Genomic DNA, 19,827 nt, shown 5'->3' with positions numbered 1-19,827 from the left:
TCTGCCTTCTATATCCCAGCTCTGAGCTTCAGGTCTCAGGACCCCCAGAGGCCCTATTTAGTAATTTAGACACCATGTCCCTTAACCATCCCAAACTCCACTGACCTCAGGCACACTGGGTGGCTCTCCGGGACACAGCCCAGAAAGGCCGCAGCCTGCAGTACCTAGGCCCGCTCTCCAAGCTCTGGTCCAGCCACAAACCCAGCCGAGGAGCCCCTTAAGGGTCCCGTGCCTCCCACTCATAGTTGGATGGCTGGGGGTGGGCTTGGGAGGTTGTCTCAGGATGAAGACTGGCTGGCTCTGGGGTGGGCTTCTGGTCCGGTCAGGCCAGGAAAGTACCAGGGTCCTCTACACCGTCTGGAACATTCCACAAGCCTGACCTCATCTCTACTTCACGGTCAGAAACACTCACAAGTCCCGCCCTTGGGTGTCAGACCCACATAGGTACATGCAGGTCAGGATACGTGTGAGTGGACACCTGGGAAATGTCCGTGTTGCAGGCACTTCACAGCAGCCGTCACCTCTGTGACCACAGACACACGCACATACTGTATGTGTGATAGTGTATGAGACTGTACAGAGCTAAGACTCCTAAAACACAAACTCAGCCGTGGCCTCATTCTCATTCTAGTTTCTTTTTATTTCCCCCAGAGCCCAAGGCTTTCTGGGAGCCAGCGGACGGTACAGAGATCCTCTGTCTGAGCTTTGCCACTCAGTCCCAAGGCAGGCACGCTCAGATCATGGTCTCCACAGAGCTGGGGTCTTCCAGGAATCGGCTGAAACGTTTGGGATGCTGCTGGCCAGGTGTGGAAACCTCCTCTGCTTCAGCCTCCTGCCGACTGCTCTCTTCCTCTTCCCCTTGGTCTTTGGAGAAATATAGGAACACCTGGCAGGGCAGAGACATGGAGGGGACAGAAAGGCATGGGGGGGGGGGAAGATGTCAGCCCAGGGTGCTGAGGCACCTCAGCTCTTCCCTTCAAACCCTTTGATGGTGCCCGAAGTCACCTCCTCCAGAGTGGTCTGGCTCACAGAGAAGTCCTCCACACCGTGGGCCTTGCCCTGGGCAGCCAGCTCCCTGAACACTCGTGCCAGGGTGCATCCGCCCCCAGGTGGCAGCTGGAAGCGCAGACGGCTTCCATGCACCTCCCGGAGCTCAGCCCCAGGGAATGTGGTCCTGATGAAGGCTATCACAGGCTCAGGCTGGTCCGGTGGGACCCTTAGAGTCAGTGTGTGGCCAGCCCCGAACCTGGAGGGGACAGGACCAGGGATGCAGGCCATGGCCCCTATTGCTTCTCGAAATCTCGCTGCTCCCTACTTCCGCTAGACCTGTCCTTGGCCTGCTTGGACACCTGGACCCAACCCAATTCCTTCTCACCCTACCCTGCTGCGAGCCACGCCCACGAGTCTAAGAGACCACGCCCAATCAGAGGACTTGGCACACCTGTATCGAAGGACAGACACTCCTCACCTCCCCTGGACTCCATCCAAAAAGCTCCTCTGGGCGCTTCCACCTTTCCAGGCTTCCCTCATACAGTCGGGCTCCGCCCCTATGGTGCATATGGCCCGCCCCTATCTTCTAGCCCTAACCACACCCACAGCGCTATTCTCTTCCTGCCAGTCCATCCTGCTCTGCTCACCTGCCTTTGAGATGCTGAGAGCTTCCCAGACAGCGGAACCGCCCGTTCACCATGATGGCCAGGCGCGTGCAGAGCGCTTCGCACTCCTCCATGCTGTGGATGACAGTGTGAGCACAGCTGGGCCCAGCCTGCCTGCTCGGGGACCATGCTCTGCTCCACCCTAGGGACCTCACCCGGTTCAGGATCACCTCATCCTGCGAGGTGGCCAGAGTGCGACCATGGGGCTCACCTGTGCGATGTGAGCACTACGGAGCGGCCCTCGCGCACCACGGACAGCAAGCTGTTCCAAAGAAATCGCCGCGCACTTGGGTCCATGCCTGTGGTGGGCTCGTCCTGCAAAGGAGATATGGACTCTGGTGGGACCGCAGTGACAAAACCTGCCCACTGGGACTCCGTCCTGTGTAAGCCAGAGCACACTTCAATCAGACCCCACTCTGCTTAGGTAAAGCACAAATGAAGCCAGATTTTGCACAGCCCCCCACCCCCTGTCCCCCATGGCCTCCGACAGCTCAGACCCCAATTCACCAAGGCTCGGCACCAGTAACTCCCATTCACAACCCACTCAGATCCGGTCTTCACGCACCAGAAAGACCACAGCTGGGTCACCAACCAGAGCTAGGGCTGTCGCCAGCTTCCGTTTGTTGCCTCCGCTGTAGGTACCCGCGGGTCGGTCTGCATAGCTAGGAAGGCCCAGGCGCACCAGGCCAGAGAGCGCAGTCTGCGGAACGGGGCCAGGTGAGCGTGGGCGGGCCATACCGAGAGGGATGAGGTCCTAGTTAGCACAGGGACCGGGCATGTTCACCTGGGCAACTTGGGCCTCGGGCACCCCGCGCAGGCGAGCAAACAGTTCCAGATGTTCCCGGCCGGTCAGCAGGTCGAAGATGGCATCAGACTGGGGACAGTAGCCCATGCTGCGGTGCGCGGCAGACGGCTCCTGGGCCACGCTGGGGTGGGGACAGGAAGCTAAAGAGCTTACAGGCCACCCATGTAGGATTGCATGGGTGTCTGCGGAGAGCACAGGAGTCTCAGGGTATGTGGGCCATGCACAGAGGGGCGCAGGTCCCAGGGACCTGGTGAAGGACCATGTTCACTCAAGGGACACATGGGATAGGAACCAGGGTTCAGGGTACAAGGAGCATCTTACTTGTGGCCTGCCAGTACTGCTTCACCACTGCTGGGCAGCGTGTCCCCTGTCACCATGCGGAAGGTGGATGTCTTCCCTGCCCCGTTGACACCCAGCAGCCCGAAACACTGCAAGGAACATGCATAGTTTGTTTTGTTTTGTTTTTTTTTTAAGATTTATTTATTTATTATATGTAAGTACACTGTAGCTGTCTTCAGACACTCCAGACGAGGGCACCAGATCTCGTTTCGGATGGTTGTGAGCCACCATGTGGTTGCTGGGATTTGAACTCTGGACCTTCGGAAGAGCAGTCAGGTGCTCTTACCCACTGAGCCATCTCACCAGCCCCACTATGTTTTTAAAAATATGAGTACACAGTAGGTGCCTAATGAGGGCTGATGGCTCCATAAGGAGCTCAGAGCAGGGACATAGCTCAGTGATAGAGTGCCAGTCTAGAGTGCCCTGGTGCCCTCACCAGGCATGCTGGCGATGTGGACTAGCTGTATAGCTTTGGGTAGGGACTTCTGAGATTCTGGGTTCTATTTCTAGTGCCACAAAAATAAATACAAGTCCAAAAACTAGGTGACAGGAGGTGCTTAATGAAAGATGATGGGTGCACAGTACGCACACAGCGAGCATACCACGCACGCAGCACATACGAAGCGCGCAGCATGTACACAGCACATACGAAGCACGCACGCAGCCTGCGTAGTAAAGCCCAGTGGGTCATGCTAAGGGTCTCGATAGAGGTGGGCAGAGAGGGAGGAAGTAGTCAATTCTATCAGGGAGCTTGCCACCTCGCAGGACTCAGCACTGGGTACTCTGCAAGGGACTCACCTCCCCAGGGGGGATCCCTAAGCACAGGCGATCCACAGCTGGGTTCCTCTGCCCACGATAAACCTGCAGGGATCAGGCGCCTTTAGAAAGGATGGAGTACTCATGTCACCCTCCACTGACTGGGCACTTACTTGCCTTACCCTGTGCCTACCTTGGTCAAGTCCCTGAGGACCAGCACATCCCCCTGGGTGGCCCCCTTGGTCACCCGCTCACGCTCTTGAGCCACATCCTCATCCTCCTCCCCCAGGGGCGGCAGCAGTCTTGGTTTTGATCTGAGGATAGACAGGTTAGTAGACCCCGGGAAGGACTCTGGCCCCTGCTGCCCTCACCTGGTCCCCACTGACTGTGGCAGGAGGCGGTTGCGGTGTTGGAGCAGGAGTGTGATGAGGAGGAACAGAGGTCCTTGGGCCATCATGGCCAGGAGGTTCTTGCCAATGATGTCCCAGCGTAGGGGTGACTGAAATTGCTTGTCTCCTATGGGGACAGGAAGAACTGGGTCTTGCCCCCTGTGCAGACCACCCTAGGCTCAAAAAAGTGACCAAGACGACTTGTACTGTTAGGGTAGAACTGACTTAGACTATAAGGTTTCACATGCTCCTTTATGTATAGTCAGAGCTAAAATGTAACCTTTTAGTTACATTTTCTTCACCTTTAATTTGACACAATTTTTGTGCCACCTAAAATTGTTCACTTAAAGGCAATGTGTCCCCATTCCATATAACTGAATTTGAAGGTGGCATTCTCAATCATGCTCTTCACAGTCCCCACCTGACAGACAGTCTCACCTAAGCGCTCAAAGGCATCTGCCATGGCCTGGTTCCGAACCATGTCAATGAGCCCTCGGCCAAGGCAGAAGTGGGGGAAGATAAGAAACACTTGTTTCAGGATCCGGCTCACTTCTTGCAGGTTCTGTTCAGGGTAGGTAGAAAGTCAGTGGCTAAACCTAATTGTACCCAATAATTCAGCCCCATCCCCAACCCCAGGTTTTGTGCAGAGTTATCACCTGATCTGAAAGCAGTTCCAGCACGAAGGTGGCCATGCTGCTATTGATGCCAATGAAGAGGTTGATGCAGGTGAGCACTACATAGGCCGTGCTGGGCACGGAGAAGAAGAAGGAGGCTGGGTACATGAGTGGTGTGATAGACCACCTGGGAAGAAAGAGTGACAGGTGCTACCAGTGACTTTACATGCTGGATGTCCCCAAGGGCAGCCACACATCAAATTTATGCCATGTGCTAGGATGTGATGAGCTTTTAAGGCCACATTGGCTTAGCTCATAATTCTGTCTCTGTCTGTCTGTCTCTCTCTCTCTCTCTCTCTCTCTCATTCTCACAATGTAGCACAGTTTGTCCTTAAACTCACAGTGATCAACTTGCCTCTGCTTCCTAAGTGCTGGAATTAAAGGTGTGAGCTACTATAGCCTTTTAAATTTTTTAAAATTTTATTCTTTTTGTTGTTGTTGTTGTTGTTGTTGTTTTTCTGAGACAGGGTTTCTCTGTATAGCCCTGGCTATCCTGGAACTCACTTTGTAGACCAGGCTGGCTTTGAACTCAGAAACCTGCCTACCTCTGCCTCCCGAGTGCTGGGATTAAAGGCGTGAGCCACCACGCCCAGCAAGTTTATTCATTTTTATTTGTGTGTATAAATGTTTTGCTGCTTCTATATACATACATCATGAGTGTGCCTGGTGCTTGCAGAGGTCAGGAGAGGGCATCAGTTCCCCTGAGACTGGAGTTACAGGTTATGAGCTGCCATGTGGGTGCTATAGACTGAACCTGGGTCCTCTAAAAGAGCCGCTAGTGTTTTTAGCCACATTGCCATCTCTCCAACCCGTGAATTCTATCATTTTGGATCCTATTGACCTCAGTGTCTTTTTCTTCAGTTGCTACAGATCCCCTTTTCCCCCACACCTCAGAGGAATAGACCCTAAGGGACAGGGGTTCTCACCCATACAGCAGAAGCAAGAGTAAGAGAGCCGGCAGATTCTCTGGGGCCACATAGGCTCTCTGCTGAAAGGCCAGGAAGATGAGCACCACTATGCACACTGCCACCAAGTAGTTACACTGTATCCAAGACAGAAGTCACCTCTTTAGTTCAGCAGGCCAGGGGCTGTGCCTCCCCTTCCCTCTCTTGTTGCCAGGTGCCCATCATCCCTACCAGGCAGTTAGCCACACATACCATGTCCCAGAGGAAGTTGCCAAGCCAATAGAGGGTTTGGGGCAGGCCGCTGACCAGCTGCAGATGCTTGGCTCTGGTGATGCGTTCCTCTATGAGGACCAGGGTAAAGCTGGCTGGGACAAATGACATGGCGAAGACCACACAGATGGAGACAAGGACATCCACAGAGGAGGCTATCCTGTGGGTGAGAGATCAGGGGTGGCTCAGAGTAAAATGGGTAATGGTATTGAGGTCTTTGGGACTGTTCCCCAATTGGAGTGAGGGCAAGGCATTTTGGGGGGTATAGGCACGTGAGGTCTGGGTTTTTGGTAAAAGTGGGACAAGTTCTGGGGTATGTGGATGTTTCTCAGCCTGAAAGTCTCTCTCTCTCTCTGTTTGTTTGTCTGTCTCTCTCCTTTTCTTTGTTTTTTTTTTTTTTTGGTTTGTTTGTTTATTTTTGTTACTGTTTTTGGCTTTTTTTAGGGTGTTTTGTTTTGTTTGTTTGTTTTTTGAAACAGGGTTTCTCTGTGTAGCTCTGGCTGTCCTGGAACTATGTAGACCAGGCTGGCCTCGAACTCAGAAATCTGCCTGCCTCTGCCTCCCAAGTGTGGGGATTAAAGGCGTGCACTACCACTGCCCGGCCTGGTTTTTTTTTTTTTTTTAGACAGGGTTTCTCTGTGTGTCCTGGCTGTTCTGGAACTCACTCTATAGACCAGGCTACTCTTTTCTTGAGACAGGGTGTCTATATATAACCTATAACTCTCTGTGTATATAAAGCAGGTTGGCCTCAACACAGAGAGCACTACCTGCTCTGCCTTTTGTGTGCTGATATTTAAAGGTTTGTGTTTGTGCTACCACGTTGCCTGGCTTTTGCAGTGTTTGTCGGAATGACATTTTGTCACCAGCCCTGAGCACAAGAAATGTTCCAATCCAGTCTCCACCACACCTGAGCAACATGACCACTGATAGTAAATGGATGGACTCACAGCGTAGCTTCAGATAGCTGCTCCTTGGTCAAGTTCAAAGGATGGTTGAGCGTAGTGATGCTGTGGGTGTGGTGGACTGGACCAGATGGTAGGAGGGCATGTAGGAGCCCATTGTTGGCTCGGTTCACAAAGGCCACCATGGCATGCCAGCCCTTGTTGTTGAACCAGATCTGGGCAGAGCAAGGGCCATAAGGTCCAGAGATGCACATGACCTTGGATCTCCTTGACCACCCCCGCCTGCCAGTCCCAGCTCCCACCTTGAGGCTGTTCCGAGCGTCGAGGCCACGGGCCCACTGAGTGAGGTTGTTCAGGATACGGTCTAGCGCATTCCCAGGTTGGGGGCTCAGCAGTGCCCGAATCTCTGCCAATGTGTGGACCACCTCATGCCCTGTGGGCAGGTCTGGATCTTGGCCTCCCAGGGAGAAGCCCCCATATCTGGGAAATGGTTTGGGGTGGAGACAGGGAAAGTGAGCAGCTGGGGAGTGGGCAGGCGAGCTGGGGGTTCCCGGGCCAGGTCTCTCCTCACCTGACCTCATCCACCCACTTCTTGGTCTTCAGGCTGTGGGGCAGGGTACAGAGCAGTACAGCAATGAGAAAGGGGACCTGGGAACCTGCCCAGCCTCCCCAGTAAGGGGCACACAGAGTCTGGGTGCTCACCCTCGGCGCACCAGGCTGGGGTATGTCTTCACCAGAAAGTCAGACACATTTCGGCCAGTGAGGTTCTGGATCACCTCCCCCAAGCCAGCCACAGCCTGGGGGGGTGGTGGACCCCCAGCCCCAGCCGGGCAATCTGGCAACAGGCGGCGGGCTCCAGGCTGACTGCATTGGCAAGCTGGGGATGGAGATTCTGGCGTCCAGTTGCCGCTGGCCAGGATGCTGGCCACATCAGGAGGGACCTCAGGGACCGTGAAGTAGCAAGCTAGCGAGTTTGTACACTCAGATCCCCTGTGGAGTGGAGAAGGGCTGTGGGTGCTACGCTCAGGAGACACAGGCCCCACAATCCAATGAGACAAGGGAGCCATGCTCACCAGAGCCCAAAGGGCACAGAGGCAAGGGGCCATGGAGGGAAACTGAGGCAATGCCGAGAGGGTAAGCAGCCGAGGAGAGTCAGCTGGGTGGGCCTCACCTGGCAGCTTTGCCCTGCACACTGGGTTCCTGCAGCCCAGCCTCCCCTAGCAGAGCCTCCAGCAGCTTCATCCGGTTGGGGTCCCCAGGAGCATCCTCACTGCAGGGTGACAGGCACAGCACTGTGACTGTAGCCATCCTATCACCCACCCAAGGTTACCTGCTCACTGTGCCCAGCACCCACCTGAAGAAGGAGACCTGAGGGCCATACATGGCAGGGCTGAGCTGCAGAGGTGGGTACTGGCCAAAAGGAGGCACAATGAGGCTGAAGAACAGGGCCAGGCCCACAAAGAGGGCAGGCAACACAACCTGGGGGACAATTCTGTCAGCATCCACCTCCACACACTCTACCCCGCCCCCACCCTGCTCTACCACCTCCCAGGCTCTCCAGCCCCCTCCACAAACAGCAAGAAATGGTTTGTTGTGGAATGTAGTCACTGAATGACAGCCAACATGGACAACAGACACCCCAGGACAGTCACCCATCCTCCTCAGTGTTAGGCATGGTCACCTGTGCAAACAGGCCCCGGCGGCTGCGGCGAGCAAGCAGAAAACGCTTGTGGAGCAGAGCCCGGAGCTGTTGACAGGTAAGTGTCCAGCCTTGCACTTGGGCAGCGTTGGGTGCCAAGCCCTGTGGGGCTTGGGGATCCAGCACCAGCTTAGCTGTGGGGGATGGGAGGGTGAGCTCCCGCACCCTGCGGGCCACGAGGGGTGTGAACAGGGCAGAGACTCACCCAGCTCCCCATTCTCCAGAACTGATGCCTCCGGCCCTGTGGGGGGCTGTGGAGTGGATGTGCGAAGGTGCAGCTGCGGTCTGGAGTCCCCCCCTGTGGAACCAATGGGCTTCAGGGCTGGGGACAGGGTCTTGCTTCCAGGGAAAAGGAAGCCAGAGCCTCTGGGGAAAATGGAGGCCAGAATTCAAAGGGAGGACTTATTGCCAGTGCCAGGGAGGAACTCAGGGTTCAGCACCTAGGAACGACCCAGCCAAGGACGGGGAGGGGGCTGGGGGAGGGCTCAGGCCTGGTTTGAAGGCTCACAGAGCTAAGACACACCTTCTCTGTGCACGTCCTCCACCACCTTTAGGAAGATCTGAGGAAACAGAGAAAGAAACTCACAGGAGGGAACCCTCATACACCATTGGTCCTCACAGACCTCCTCAAGAGACTTCCAAGCAGTCCACCTTCCTTGAGAGCCATCCTTCCTCTCCGGAGTTCCCCCTTGCCATCCATCAACAGACTCCTATGCATCCCTCAAAACCCTACTAGGTTCCACACCTCCTCCAGGTTAGTATCCGAGATCCCGTAGCCTGTGAGCCCCAGGAGCTCCAGCTGCTGATCCAGCTCCTGGAAGACCATGGCGAAGCTGCCATCCAGGGCCCCCGCATAGGGCAGCACAAGCAGAAGCTCATGGGGCAGGTCCTCCACAAGTTGTGCTCCAGGCACATGCTGCCGCACTAGCTCGAGTGTCCGGGCTGTGCTTGGGGTGATGGGAACGGTGCCAGGAGCCGGGGCCTGGCTGCTCTGGTCCGAGGCTCCTCGTGTGAACGCTGTGTCTGTGGGCAGAGGTCAGGGGTGAGACCTTCTGGGCCAGGGTACAGAAGCAGAGGCTCTTGAGTTCTGTTGCTGCCCCTGCCCTTCCCTCAGGGGTCTCCTGGCCCAGGCTCACCTGACGTCCTGCCCTTGCCATCTGACTTCTTTTCCCTTCTGGGGTCCTCACTGTCTCCCTTCAAAGAAAGACAATGGTCGGGGCTGGTGAGATGGCTCAGTGAGTAAGAGCACCCGACTGCTCTTCCAAAGGTCCAGAGCTCAAATCCCAGCAACCACATGGTGGCTCACAACCATCTGTAACAAGATCTGGCGCCCTCTTCTGGAATGTCTGAAGACAGCTACAGTGTACTTACATATAATAAATAAATAAATCTTAAAAAAAAAAAAAAAAAAAAAAAGAAAGACAATGGTCCATCTTAGCGGGACAGAGCTGGGGACAGGGTTCAGGGACCAGCTCGAGAGCTCTCACCTTCGCGTCATGGGTGACGAGGGGCTGAGAACTCTTCACCAGCGTCAGGTAGTAACCGCAGCCCAAGTGTCGGCGCAAGAAAAGCGGGGACCCACAGCAGCACAAAGAGCCACCTGCCACCATGGCCACGCGATCTCCCAAGAGCTCTGCCTCATCCAGGTGGTGAGTGGAGAGAATCAGTGTCCGACCTGGACATAGGGACCCAACCCAGGTGAGTCACTGGTCTCATCGGGTAAAGACTCAGGCAACCCTATGCAGCAAACTCCAGTACAACCCTCAAAACCCCACGCCAGCATAGTTAGAAAGCTTTTCATAGTTAGAAACGGATTTTGGTCCCTCAAGAAGAAACCAAGGGAACCCCCCCAGGCCATTCCATTCCATCTCCCAACTCTTACCTTCTCTGTACTTAAGTAGCAATTCCCAAATGCCACGGCGGGAAGCGGGGTCCACGCCAGCAGTGGGCTCGTCCATGATGACCACACGAGAGCCACCCACAAAGGCAATGGCCACAGAAAGTTTTCGCTGCATTCCACCTGGCCGGAGAGAGTAGCAGGTTGGTCTGACGCTGCTTGTATTCAAATGCTGAATTCTCTATCCCAGGATCTGGCTGCTTCAAGAAGAGCAGATCCTCCTGCATATCAGCTTTTGTTGTATAAACTTGCCCCCCCAAGTTATCTGTGATTGGTTAATAAAGATGCCCACAGGCTGTAGCTGAGCAGAAGAGAGGGAGGTGGGGCTTCCGTTCCTGGGCTTGGGGTCAGAGGTAGAGATCTTAGGGTTACTGACAGGGAAGCAGACAAAATAGCCCAGAGGGTTGATATCTGCCCAGCTCTAGTGCTTTTAACACTTATTATAAATATAAAGGTTTGTGTCTTTTATTTGGGAACAAAATGATCTAAGGTGGGGTAGAAACCTCCAAATAATATTTACAGCAACAGGAGAGACATTGTTACTGTGACCCACCTAGCTCTATGCAGGCCGGAGATGGCCTCCTTTCCCCACCTGAGTGTTCTGTAGTGCCCTAGTCAGCCCCTGATGCCATACACCTGCCTCCCCACCATGGAGGGAACCTCTATAGGCCAGCTCACCAGAGAGGTGGCGCGTCTGTGTGTCCCGCTTGAGGGTGAGCCCCACATCTCGTATCAGACGTTCCCGCTCGGGGCCCATGGCGGCTGCACTCACGCCTTTCAAACGGCCATAGAACCAAACATGTTCTTCCACTGTCAGCCTGTGGCCAGGAGCGATGGAAAGAGACTCTCTTGGTGTGTGTGTGTGTGTCTTGGAGGATGCCAGCCCCCTCCCACCGCCTCCATCCAAGCCCACCAGAACTCACATGTCAAACAGCACATTGTACTGCGGGCAGATGCCCAGGTGGGGCCGGATGGCTGCCATGTTGGTTTGTACATCATGGCCCAGGATGGAGGCCGAGCCACTACTGGGTGGGAAGAGACCACTCAAGATGGACCTGTGGGTTTGGGGGTCTGAGAAGTGGCCCTTCATGGAAGGAAGATCCACCCACACGTTCAGGGCACCTTCCACAGGGTACCCGGGACTCCTCCAACCCCAGTTGCCTAGGGAATCAATGGGAAAGCTGGGGCCTGGGAAAGACAGCGTAGTGACTGGCAACTCACAGTGTGGTTGTCTTGCCAGCCCCGTTGTGACCCAAAAAGGCAGTGATGTGGCCTTCGTAGAAGTCAAGGTTGAGCCCTTGCAGGGCTGGCTGCGGACAGCCACGAAAATGTTTCTTCAGGCCTCGAATGGAGACACCAGGAACCAGGCCAAGGGGTGGCTCTTCCACCAGAACTGTGGACGGGGAGCAGGGTTGGCTGTGGGCCTGGGAGTCCCTCAGAGCCATCAGCGGGATTAAGAGTTAAGGGAGATGGGCACAGCGGTTAGATCTGTTAGCTCAGTTACTCTGGAGGCTGAGGGAGGCTCAGCCTGGGCAACTGTCATGACACTCTGTCTCCAAAAAAAAAAAAAAAAAAGTATAGGGTGGGGGTGTGGCTCAGTTGTAGAGTTTCTGTCTATAATCTCTTCAGGGAGGCATTGGGGGCGTGGCTCAGGGAGAGAGCTCCTGCCTAGAACCTGCAGAGGGGCTGAGAAGGCACTCAATGGTAGAATGCTTGCTTAGTGTTGCAGGAGGCTTTGGAAGGGATCCCTAGGGGAATGGGCCAGAGCCTAGGCATCTGGAGTTCCCAGGGGATTGAGTTGCCTTGCTGGACCTGTTTCTCTAGGGAAGAGAAGGGACACCATGAAGGGTTACTAAGAGTCATGGGACCTCACCCTTGGGATCTTGTGGGGCAGGGGCCAAGACAGAACTCTTGGGAGGTCCAGGTCCACACCAGTAGCTCCTCCGAAAAGGGAAATTCCATGGTTCAGGGATTCCATACTGGCCTGGTGGAAAGTGGCACACAGTTACACTTGTAATATCCATGAGATGTGAGAACTTCCGGCTACACGCTTGGCATCAGGGCATTTAGAAAGAGTGGCCAAGAAGCCCAGCCTTCTCCCTTGGTCCAGTCTCTGTTCCTCAGAGAAGGCATAGCTAGGAAGTGACTTCCGGGAACCCAATATCTAAAAGACACACCCTAAAATAGGATCTGTGTCAGGCCAGCGACAGTGCACTCCAGCAGGAAGCTCCGCCTATCCTGGGGGCAGTAATCTAAAGCAGGCTGTTCCCAGACACCAAGCAGCAGGAGACCAAGTCTATGCACTTTAGCCACAAGGTCCTGCCTTCTCATCAAGCCTCTAGGTGCACAATATCCCAGAGACGCAACCTAAATCATCTCTCCTTGTGCCCAGACATACTCTACCTTGTGTGCCAGTGTGTTCTCCACCCAAGCCCCTTCCACTATGGCCCACCTGGGCACACAGCCTCTAGGTACCAGAGGGCAAGGCCGTAGATGACGGCGTCAAGCAACAGGAAGGCAGACACCTGGGCCAGGCTGAAGACATCCTCTGCGGGGCCTGTGCCCAAATTGTGCCACTGAGCCCCGTCTCCCTGCTCCTCTAGTAGCGCCAGGCTTTCGCATCCAAAGCCAAAGGCTACAGGGGACAGCAGGCTCTGCAGAGAAAGATGGATCAGGGAGTTGGCAACACATTGGGGGTGTCTATCCCCTTACACAGATCGGAATGCCCCTTACCGCAGCTAAGAGTCCGCCCAGGGGCAGGCGCTCGCGCCAGGCGACACACAGTACGTAGGGCAGATAGAGCGCGAAGTAGGCGAGCCCCCCGCAGGCTGCTGCCAGGTTGGCCCTGGAGAAGAAGGCGCTGAGCAGAAAACTCTGTGCGACGGTGGCCACTGCGAAGGCCGCCAAGAAAAGGAAGACTACAACCGGGTGGCTGTAAGGAAGGATGTTCCCTAGCTGGGAAAAGCACAAGAGTTTCAGGATCCCGTTCCAAGATGGGGGTTAGGGATGCATGCCCCAAGCTTCACTTCACCAGGGGGACCTCGAGGATCCCTCACCTTAAGCACTAACACCAGCAACGCAGCGCTGACCAGGAAGGGTCCCAGGCAGCTGAGGAACCAACCAAGCCAGAGCACCGCGCGGCTCAGCCCCATCGCACGCATGGTTTCTCGCAGCCGTGTCTCTTTCTCGCGCACTACGGCTTTCACAGTGAGCGCCACCGAATAGATCCAGGCCAGAGTCAGAAACAGAGGCAGAGACCGGCTCAGCACCCGCAGGAACCTAGGGTGGTGGGATTATGTAGTGCAGCTGGAGGGTGCACACACACACACACACACACACACACACACACACACACGCATGTGGCACAAATGTCCATCAGGAGTCCCCAGTCTAAGGGTCCCAGATCCCAGCACAGGCCACTCTGTTTCTTTAGGGGGAGACCCTAAGCCCCCTCCCCCTGTGGGGTTCCATGCAAGGTCCCTCCAAACCACAGAGCCCAGACAGGTTGCAAGGTACTCTTACACATCATCCACGTAGCAGGGGTGTGGCATCTGCTGCAGGTAGAGACCTGCTCGGGAGTTCCCGCCACCAAGCACTCGCACAGCTGCCTGCTCCAGCAGGTCCTGCAGGTACACGAAGCCGCCCCACACATACCGAAGGTCCATGAGAGGATCTGCTGACGGACCTGGGTCCCAAAACCTGGGAGATGCCAGATTCATCAACTAAGCTACATGGCAGTGAAGAGGTTGAGGGTCCCTGTCCATGATACCTCTCCCCCAGCAATCTCTTTTCCAGATTCAAGAATGGACTTAGCTAGCTCCCCCACCCCTGCACTTGGAAAGTCCCTCTCTTTGTACTAGGTTGGTCTTTCACTGCTCTTGGCTAGCCCCCCTCTCACCTTATCCCACACCCTTGGCCACACCCCCATGTAGTTCTATCTATCACCTCCAATAGCCACGGTCTTGAACCCACCCACCACACCCTAGGTACCCTCCACTGAAGCATTCCCCTCACTTGTCCCTGATCTTATTGGTCCTTGTGACATCATCGATATCCATTCGAATCTTGAATCGTAGGTGGCCAGGACTCAGGGCTGGAGATGACAGTTCGGATGGGTCCAGAGGATGCTCTGGGCTCAGGAACACAATGCCTGCCCAGAGGCGGCGCTCACCCAGCAGCTCCAGGGCACGGGACACAAGAGCTTCCTCTGAGGGCACAGCCTCCAGCTTGTCCAGGGACACACACTGTAGCAGAACATGAATCCCAGGATCTGGGGTGTGACTAAAACCCCAGTCCCTGACCCCTTCCCCTTGGGTTCCTCATACCCCTAGGTGACCATATACATGGCCAGGAGGTTCCCTCTTGAGACTTAAATAAAGCCCAGATGTCTCTTTGCTCCATCCTCCAAGACAGAGTCATTCGGGAGAGAGGCTCATTCCGCCTTCTTTTTTTTGTTTTGGTTTGGTTTGGTTTGGTTTTTCGAGACAGGGTTTCTCTATGTAATCCTGGCTGTCCTGGAACTCACTTTGTAGACCAGGCTGGCCTGGAACTCAGAAATCTGCCTGCCTCTGCCTCCCAAGTGCTGGGATTAAAGGCGTGCACCATCACGCCCAGCTTCATTCCGCCTTCTATGACAACCTCTTACCTCCATGATTTGGCCTAGTATTCTAGCCAGGCGTCCCACGTCTGCGTGGGCCTCTCGCCAGCTGTAGCCACCCCTACTAGGATCCAGAAAGTCTCTGATAGCCTCCAACTTCTTCTGGGCTCTGGGTGTCTGCTGCCTCTGCCCTGTGTCCCCCACATCCAGAAGCCTCTGGGGAAGGAGAAAAATGACAAGTGACGAGAGATCCGCATCCTCCCTTCCTGACCTACATACCACAGTCCGAAAGAGGCCCGCTTCCATCCTGGCCCACCTGAAGCATGGCCACGTTGGTGCTGTCATTCATGAAGTTGAAGATCTGGGGTCCCAGCACCCCCCAGAGTTCGTGTAGGTCCCTCAACAGAGCCAGCTCCTCAAAGGTCTGGTTCACCTGCAAGTGGGCAGCTGAGATAAGCCAGGCTGCCTGTCCACATCTCTGTCCTGCCCCTGGTCATGCCCCAGTCTCTGCACCTCTGGACCTTTGTCTCTTCATCATCATTGAGCCTCATTGTGTCGCCCTGGCTGACCTGGAACTCAGAGATCTGCCTGCCTCTGCCCCCAATGCTGGTACTGAAGGCATGCGCCAGCACACGCAGCCGTTTCGTTATTCTGAGACAGCATCTGACCCTATAACTTAGGCTGGAATTCCACACATTTGGCCTCAACTCTAAGCCTGTGTGGTTAGGCTCTAAGAAAGAGCCATCACTTTAAGTTGTTTTTCCTTAAAAAAAAAAATTAGAGTGCCAGGAGTGGTGGCACAGGCCTTTAGTTCCAATACTCAGGAGTCAGTGGCAGGCGAAGCTCTGTGAGTTCAAGGCCAGCCTGATCTACAAATTGAGTCCAGTACAGATAGGGGCTACACAGAGAAACCCTATCTGGAAAAACGAAAAACTAAATGTGTGTGTGTGTGTGTGTGTGTGTGTGTGTGTGTGTGTGTGTAGAGCCCAGAGCTCTGTGCATTTTGTGCATTTCAGGCGACCCCCTAACCACTGAACCCTGACCTCCCAAGCCCCAAGTTCCTATCTTCCCAGCTCCTACATGGGCTGGGAAGATGTGAGGGTCGGAGGCTTGGGAGGGTGGGGCAGATGTTCTACAACCCCTGCCCCTATCTGGGGATTCCAGGCAGGGTCTCCATGCTGACCACACCCCCACAGTCCCTCACTGAGGGAGTCTAGGCAGGGATTCTACTCCTGAACAAGCCTCAGCCTCACCTGAGTCTTATTCACTGCTCTTGGCCACCTGACTAAGGGTACTGTCCCTTCTTTGACTCCTGCGTCTCACCTGAGCCATGAGCTTCCGAGTGAAGTTTGTGTCAGGTGCAAAGAGAATTTTCCCGAGGATCAATGGCTTCAGGCGCCTCCAGAGCAGCCGAGACACAGGGTGGTCATCCAGTGTCCCCACAAACTCGGAGCAGGCAGGGCCTGGTAGGGGAGGATACAATGAGCCCCGGGATAACATGCTCTGCTTTTCACCGGCCCCACGGGGACCCAACACAGCCCTAAAGACTTACTGAGACTGCTGTCAGGCAGGGCAGGGGCCACCTCTGGCCCCATGAACTCATTGAGCTGGTTGGCTTCGTACCAATTGAGGGACAGGCCCCCTGGACTGCTGGGTCCCTTGGTACTGCAGAGGGCCTCCGAAACCAGCTCCAGAGAACCAGCTGACCCTCGGGGCCTCCGCAGCAAAGCTCGGAGCTCCATCAGGCTGGGCAGTGTCAGGAGCTGCAGAGAAGTCACCCAGTGCGGCTGGACACCTCCTGCAGAACATCTGACAACCTTTTTTGGTTTTTGGCTTTTGTTTTGTTTTGTTTTGGGTTTGGGTTTTTGTTTTGTTTTGTCTTGTTTTTGAAATAGGGTTTCATGTGGCTGCCTGGCCTTCCTTGCTATGTAGCCGAGGAGGACCTGCCTCTACCTCCCGAGTGCTGGCGTGACAGCAGTGTCACCTCTCCTGGTTTATGAAAAGTTAGGGGTGGGATCCAGGGTTTCATGCATGCTGGGCTGACTTACACCCCTGGCCCATTTGGTTGCTCCAGATAGTATCTCGATCTATAGCCCAGGCTAGCCTCAAATTTGCAATTCTCCCACCTCGAGTCTGGAGCACACCGCTAGGAGGGAGGCGTGCACCACCACACATAGCTTTTTCTAACTTGGAGCCTGAACCTGGGCAGGTACCCGGTCAGAAGCACCTGTTCTGTCTTCCTTCCCTTCCCTGTCTGTATATTGCTTCCTGGCCAGGATAGAGGCTGGCTGGGGTTGCTTACCTCCTGGGCAAGATCCCTGATAGCATCTGAGAACTTTCTCATAGAATCCTGGGTTTGACCCAGCACAGGATCCAGGGACACCTGTGAAGAAGACAGCAACGATGGCTGAGACCTGGGTGGACTGCTCAGTAGTCCCCTGGCCATAAATGACCCTGGACCCATGATCCTCCCACAGAGCCAGAATGGAGGTGAGCACTCCCCCCACTGATCCCCACCGAGCTCCTATCACCCCATTTTACAAATGAGGAATGGAGGAGTTGAAAGGGGCAAGGGCTCATCCCAGGCCAACACCGGAGTTCCTCACGCCAGCCCCCCTCACCCTTTGCAGGATCTTCTCCCAAAGCTCAGTCACTGACCCTTGACTGGTCGGCTGGTCACTCTCCTGTGGCCGCGCTGAGGGGAGGAGATGCCAACAGGCAGCCAAGCTCAGTCTGCAGTGCTCCCTCCCCGACCCCCTGCCCGAATTTCAGCCCCAGGTCTCTACCTCCACCTCCAACTGCCCTGAGCACGGGGATCAGTTTTCTCAGGGCATCCAACATGTCCTGGGTGCTGTGGCCCCCCAGCACTGTGCGGGTATCGGCGAGGAGCCTCGAGATCCTGGGGAGCAGAGAGGGAGTGGGAGGCGGGGTCTCAAGAGTCCCGGACCCCATTCGCCAGCCAGCCCCCACCTGCCAAGTTCACTCACAAGGAATCCTTAAAGTTACTCAGGACCCCAGGCTCCTCGCCAGGCGTTGGGTGCTGGAAGCAGGAGTTGTTTACGTTGCAGACAAGGCCCTGCAGCCAGGGCACCGTGCCCGCCGATGGTAATGGCTTGTTTGGAAAGTGGCCTGGAGCGGGGAGACATCTGCTCATAGTCGCCCTCACTTCTGTTATCAACTCGTTAAATGATATGGCCACCCGCCACACCCAGCTCAGACCCAGCGCCAAGCAGGGCGGGAGAGGCTTGTCACTGTCCCACCACACACACAGCGGCTCTCACATTCGTGATGCTCCAGAGGCGGGTGGGAGTGACGGACCGCCACTAGGATGAAGAAGAGGAAGAGGGGCCAAAGTAACTCCACTAGTAGTTGGATCTGGGGAGAGAATGGGTAGGAGACTTTGGGGGGCCGTGATGGACACCTGCCATCGCTCCCCCGACCTGCATACCCCGAGCGTTACCGGTTGTCTCCGTCGATAGGTGTAATTTTTCCACAGCAGAAGCATCAGCTGCGTGCCTAAGGCCATGATGACTCTGGACCGGAAACAGCGGAGAGGACAGGACAAAGAACAGACTGAGAGTGAGCTGTGTGGCTCCGGACAAATGCCTGCGGGTCTCTGATCCTCATCCTTCCACACATCGGGCTGAGCCTCAATAAATCTCCCGCAAAGAGCCCGGCAAACAAGGCACCATAGAAAGAAAGGGAAGTGACCAATGGGAACCCGGCGCGCAGCCGTCCTCGTAGCTGATTGGCTGGGAGGGCTATCGATGAAGGCTGGGGTCTGGAAGACCCTGTTTGCATTCTTAGGGGGCGGAGCTTGGGTTTAAAGCTTGGGGCTTGGGGCTCCGGGCTCCAAGGTCACCCTCATCCCGGACGGGGTCTCGGTTCCGTTCGCCCCAGGTGGACCCCGGTGAGACCCGGAGCCTGTGTCTCCTGGGCGGACCCTGTCTCATTTGTAGCTGGCCTTCTATTTTTTAAGAGATGGGAACTGAGGCTCAAAAAGGGGCAAAGTCACGCTCCCAAGGAAACCAGAGACGAACGAGGGCCCGCCCTCCGGAGTCAAAAGGAGGGTACAGAAGACCACCGGCTAGGAGGAGTCAGGGACAGGTTCCTTGAGCACGCCATTCCTGATTTCGTACTTTTATTCCCCCCAGAACTGTATGCCTGTGGCCTGCTTCATGATACCGATAGGGAAACTGAGGCTGACAGAGAGGGAAATTGCCAAAGTTTAACCATCTACATGGAAATTGGCGGCTTCCACTCGGGGACTTTTTTCTTTCATAAAGTGAAATTTGAGATCTGGGGGTAGGGGGGGACAGGCCTCATTTGGAAAGTGGGGCACTAGAGGTGTAGGTCGGCAGAGGTCCCTCGAGGTGACCAGATGACCGCTGTGAGGATCGGTGGTCCATTTTTCCCACACTCCCCGGAAGGATAAGGAAGGGCGAGGGAGAGTAGGCACCTGGAACCCCAAATTATCAGGGAACGTGGCTCCGCCCACCCTCACCCCACAGCATCCCCAGTTCTCCAGGCTCCACCTTCCACCCTCTCGGGGATTTTCTCACCGTTCTGAGGCCCCCAATCTCCATCCACTTTCGCTCCTCTCGGCCTCGGCGGGGGAGCGCGGCCCCTTTAAGAGGAGCCCCACTCAACTGCGGACGACGCCCTTCGCAACCCGGCGCCCTAAGGAGCACCCGGCCCCGCCCCCTAACGCTACTATTGGATAATGCACCTGCTACTCAGGCGACTTTGCCATTGGAGGAGGCGGGACCACAGCCCGGCTCTCCGAGCCGGGTTTCTTAAAGGGACCACAGGATTCCTGCTGCATTAGTTTGTCTTCACTGGGACGCGACAAAGAGGGGGTCAACGGGTCACCCGTGAGTTCACATCTTGAAATGGCAACTCCCCACAGCAAGACATTCTTGTCTCCTCTCCCCAAGGA

The 19,827-nt window shown here is 55.5% G+C and overlaps 1 protein-coding gene across 2 annotated transcripts; it reads right to left on the bottom strand.

Annotated features, from left to right (window-relative positions):
* Positions 1-627: 627 nt before the first annotated feature.
* On the bottom strand, positions 628-19,577 carry Abca7 (ATP binding cassette subfamily A member 7). 2 transcript variants are annotated; one of them, XM_021173810.3, is made up of 47 exons: positions 19,451-19,577; positions 18,349-18,421; positions 18,170-18,263; positions 17,876-18,017; positions 17,675-17,787; positions 17,510-17,583; positions 17,191-17,271; positions 16,441-16,651; positions 16,212-16,351; positions 15,205-15,321; positions 14,937-15,104; positions 14,306-14,535; positions 13,814-13,990; positions 13,348-13,570; positions 13,025-13,246; positions 12,744-12,945; positions 12,165-12,275; positions 11,513-11,684; positions 11,215-11,346; positions 10,970-11,109; positions 10,277-10,414; positions 9,882-10,069; positions 9,531-9,588; positions 9,140-9,417; positions 8,918-8,954; positions 8,600-8,692; positions 8,377-8,528; positions 8,050-8,174; positions 7,867-7,965; positions 7,398-7,685; positions 7,267-7,299; positions 6,998-7,175; positions 6,741-6,910; positions 5,776-5,953; positions 5,545-5,660; positions 4,601-4,745; positions 4,383-4,506; positions 3,942-4,071; positions 3,749-3,869; positions 3,598-3,660; positions 2,782-2,888; positions 2,440-2,581; positions 2,221-2,355; positions 1,867-1,970; positions 1,638-1,730; positions 1,006-1,246; positions 628-886 (listed from the first exon to the last, which is right to left on the bottom strand). In XM_021173810.3, exons 2-47 carry the CDS (start codon positions 18,412-18,414, stop codon positions 734-736), a joined length of 6,504 nt encoding a protein of 2,167 aa, XP_021029469.1. In that variant the 5' UTR covers positions 18,415-18,421; positions 19,451-19,577; the 3' UTR covers positions 628-733. The 2 variants fall into 2 exon arrangements, with proteins under 2 accessions (XP_021029469.1, XP_029338556.1); XM_029482696.2 differs by having other exon boundaries at positions 8,377-8,504.
* Between the last annotated feature and the right edge of the window lie 250 nt (positions 19,578-19,827).

The sequence above is a fragment of the Mus caroli genome, unplaced genomic scaffold (genome assembly GCF_978045245.1).
Source record: "Mus caroli unplaced genomic scaffold, Mus_caroli_1 scaffold_9, whole genome shotgun sequence".
Classification (NCBI taxonomy): Eukaryota; Metazoa; Chordata; class Mammalia; order Rodentia; family Muridae; genus Mus; species Mus caroli.
This window is presented reverse-complemented; position numbering and strand designations above follow the sequence as displayed.

What these genes read in the sequence shown, in the direction of transcription:
- Abca7 (XM_021173810.3), bottom strand. Translation starts at nt 18,414, where the DNA reads ATGGCCTTAGGCACGCAGCTGATGCTTCTGCTGTGGAAAAATTACACC. An exon ending in GGGAGAAGATCCTGCAAAGG is followed by an intron (nt 17,272 to 17,509) that starts GTGAGGGGGGCT and finishes TCTTCTTCACAG; the next exon opens with GTGTCCCTGGATCCTGTGCT. An exon ending in CCTAGAGGCTGTGTGCCCAG is followed by an intron (nt 12,276 to 12,743) that starts GTGGGCCATAGT and finishes ACTTTCCACCAG; the next exon opens with GCCAGTATGGAATCCCTGAA.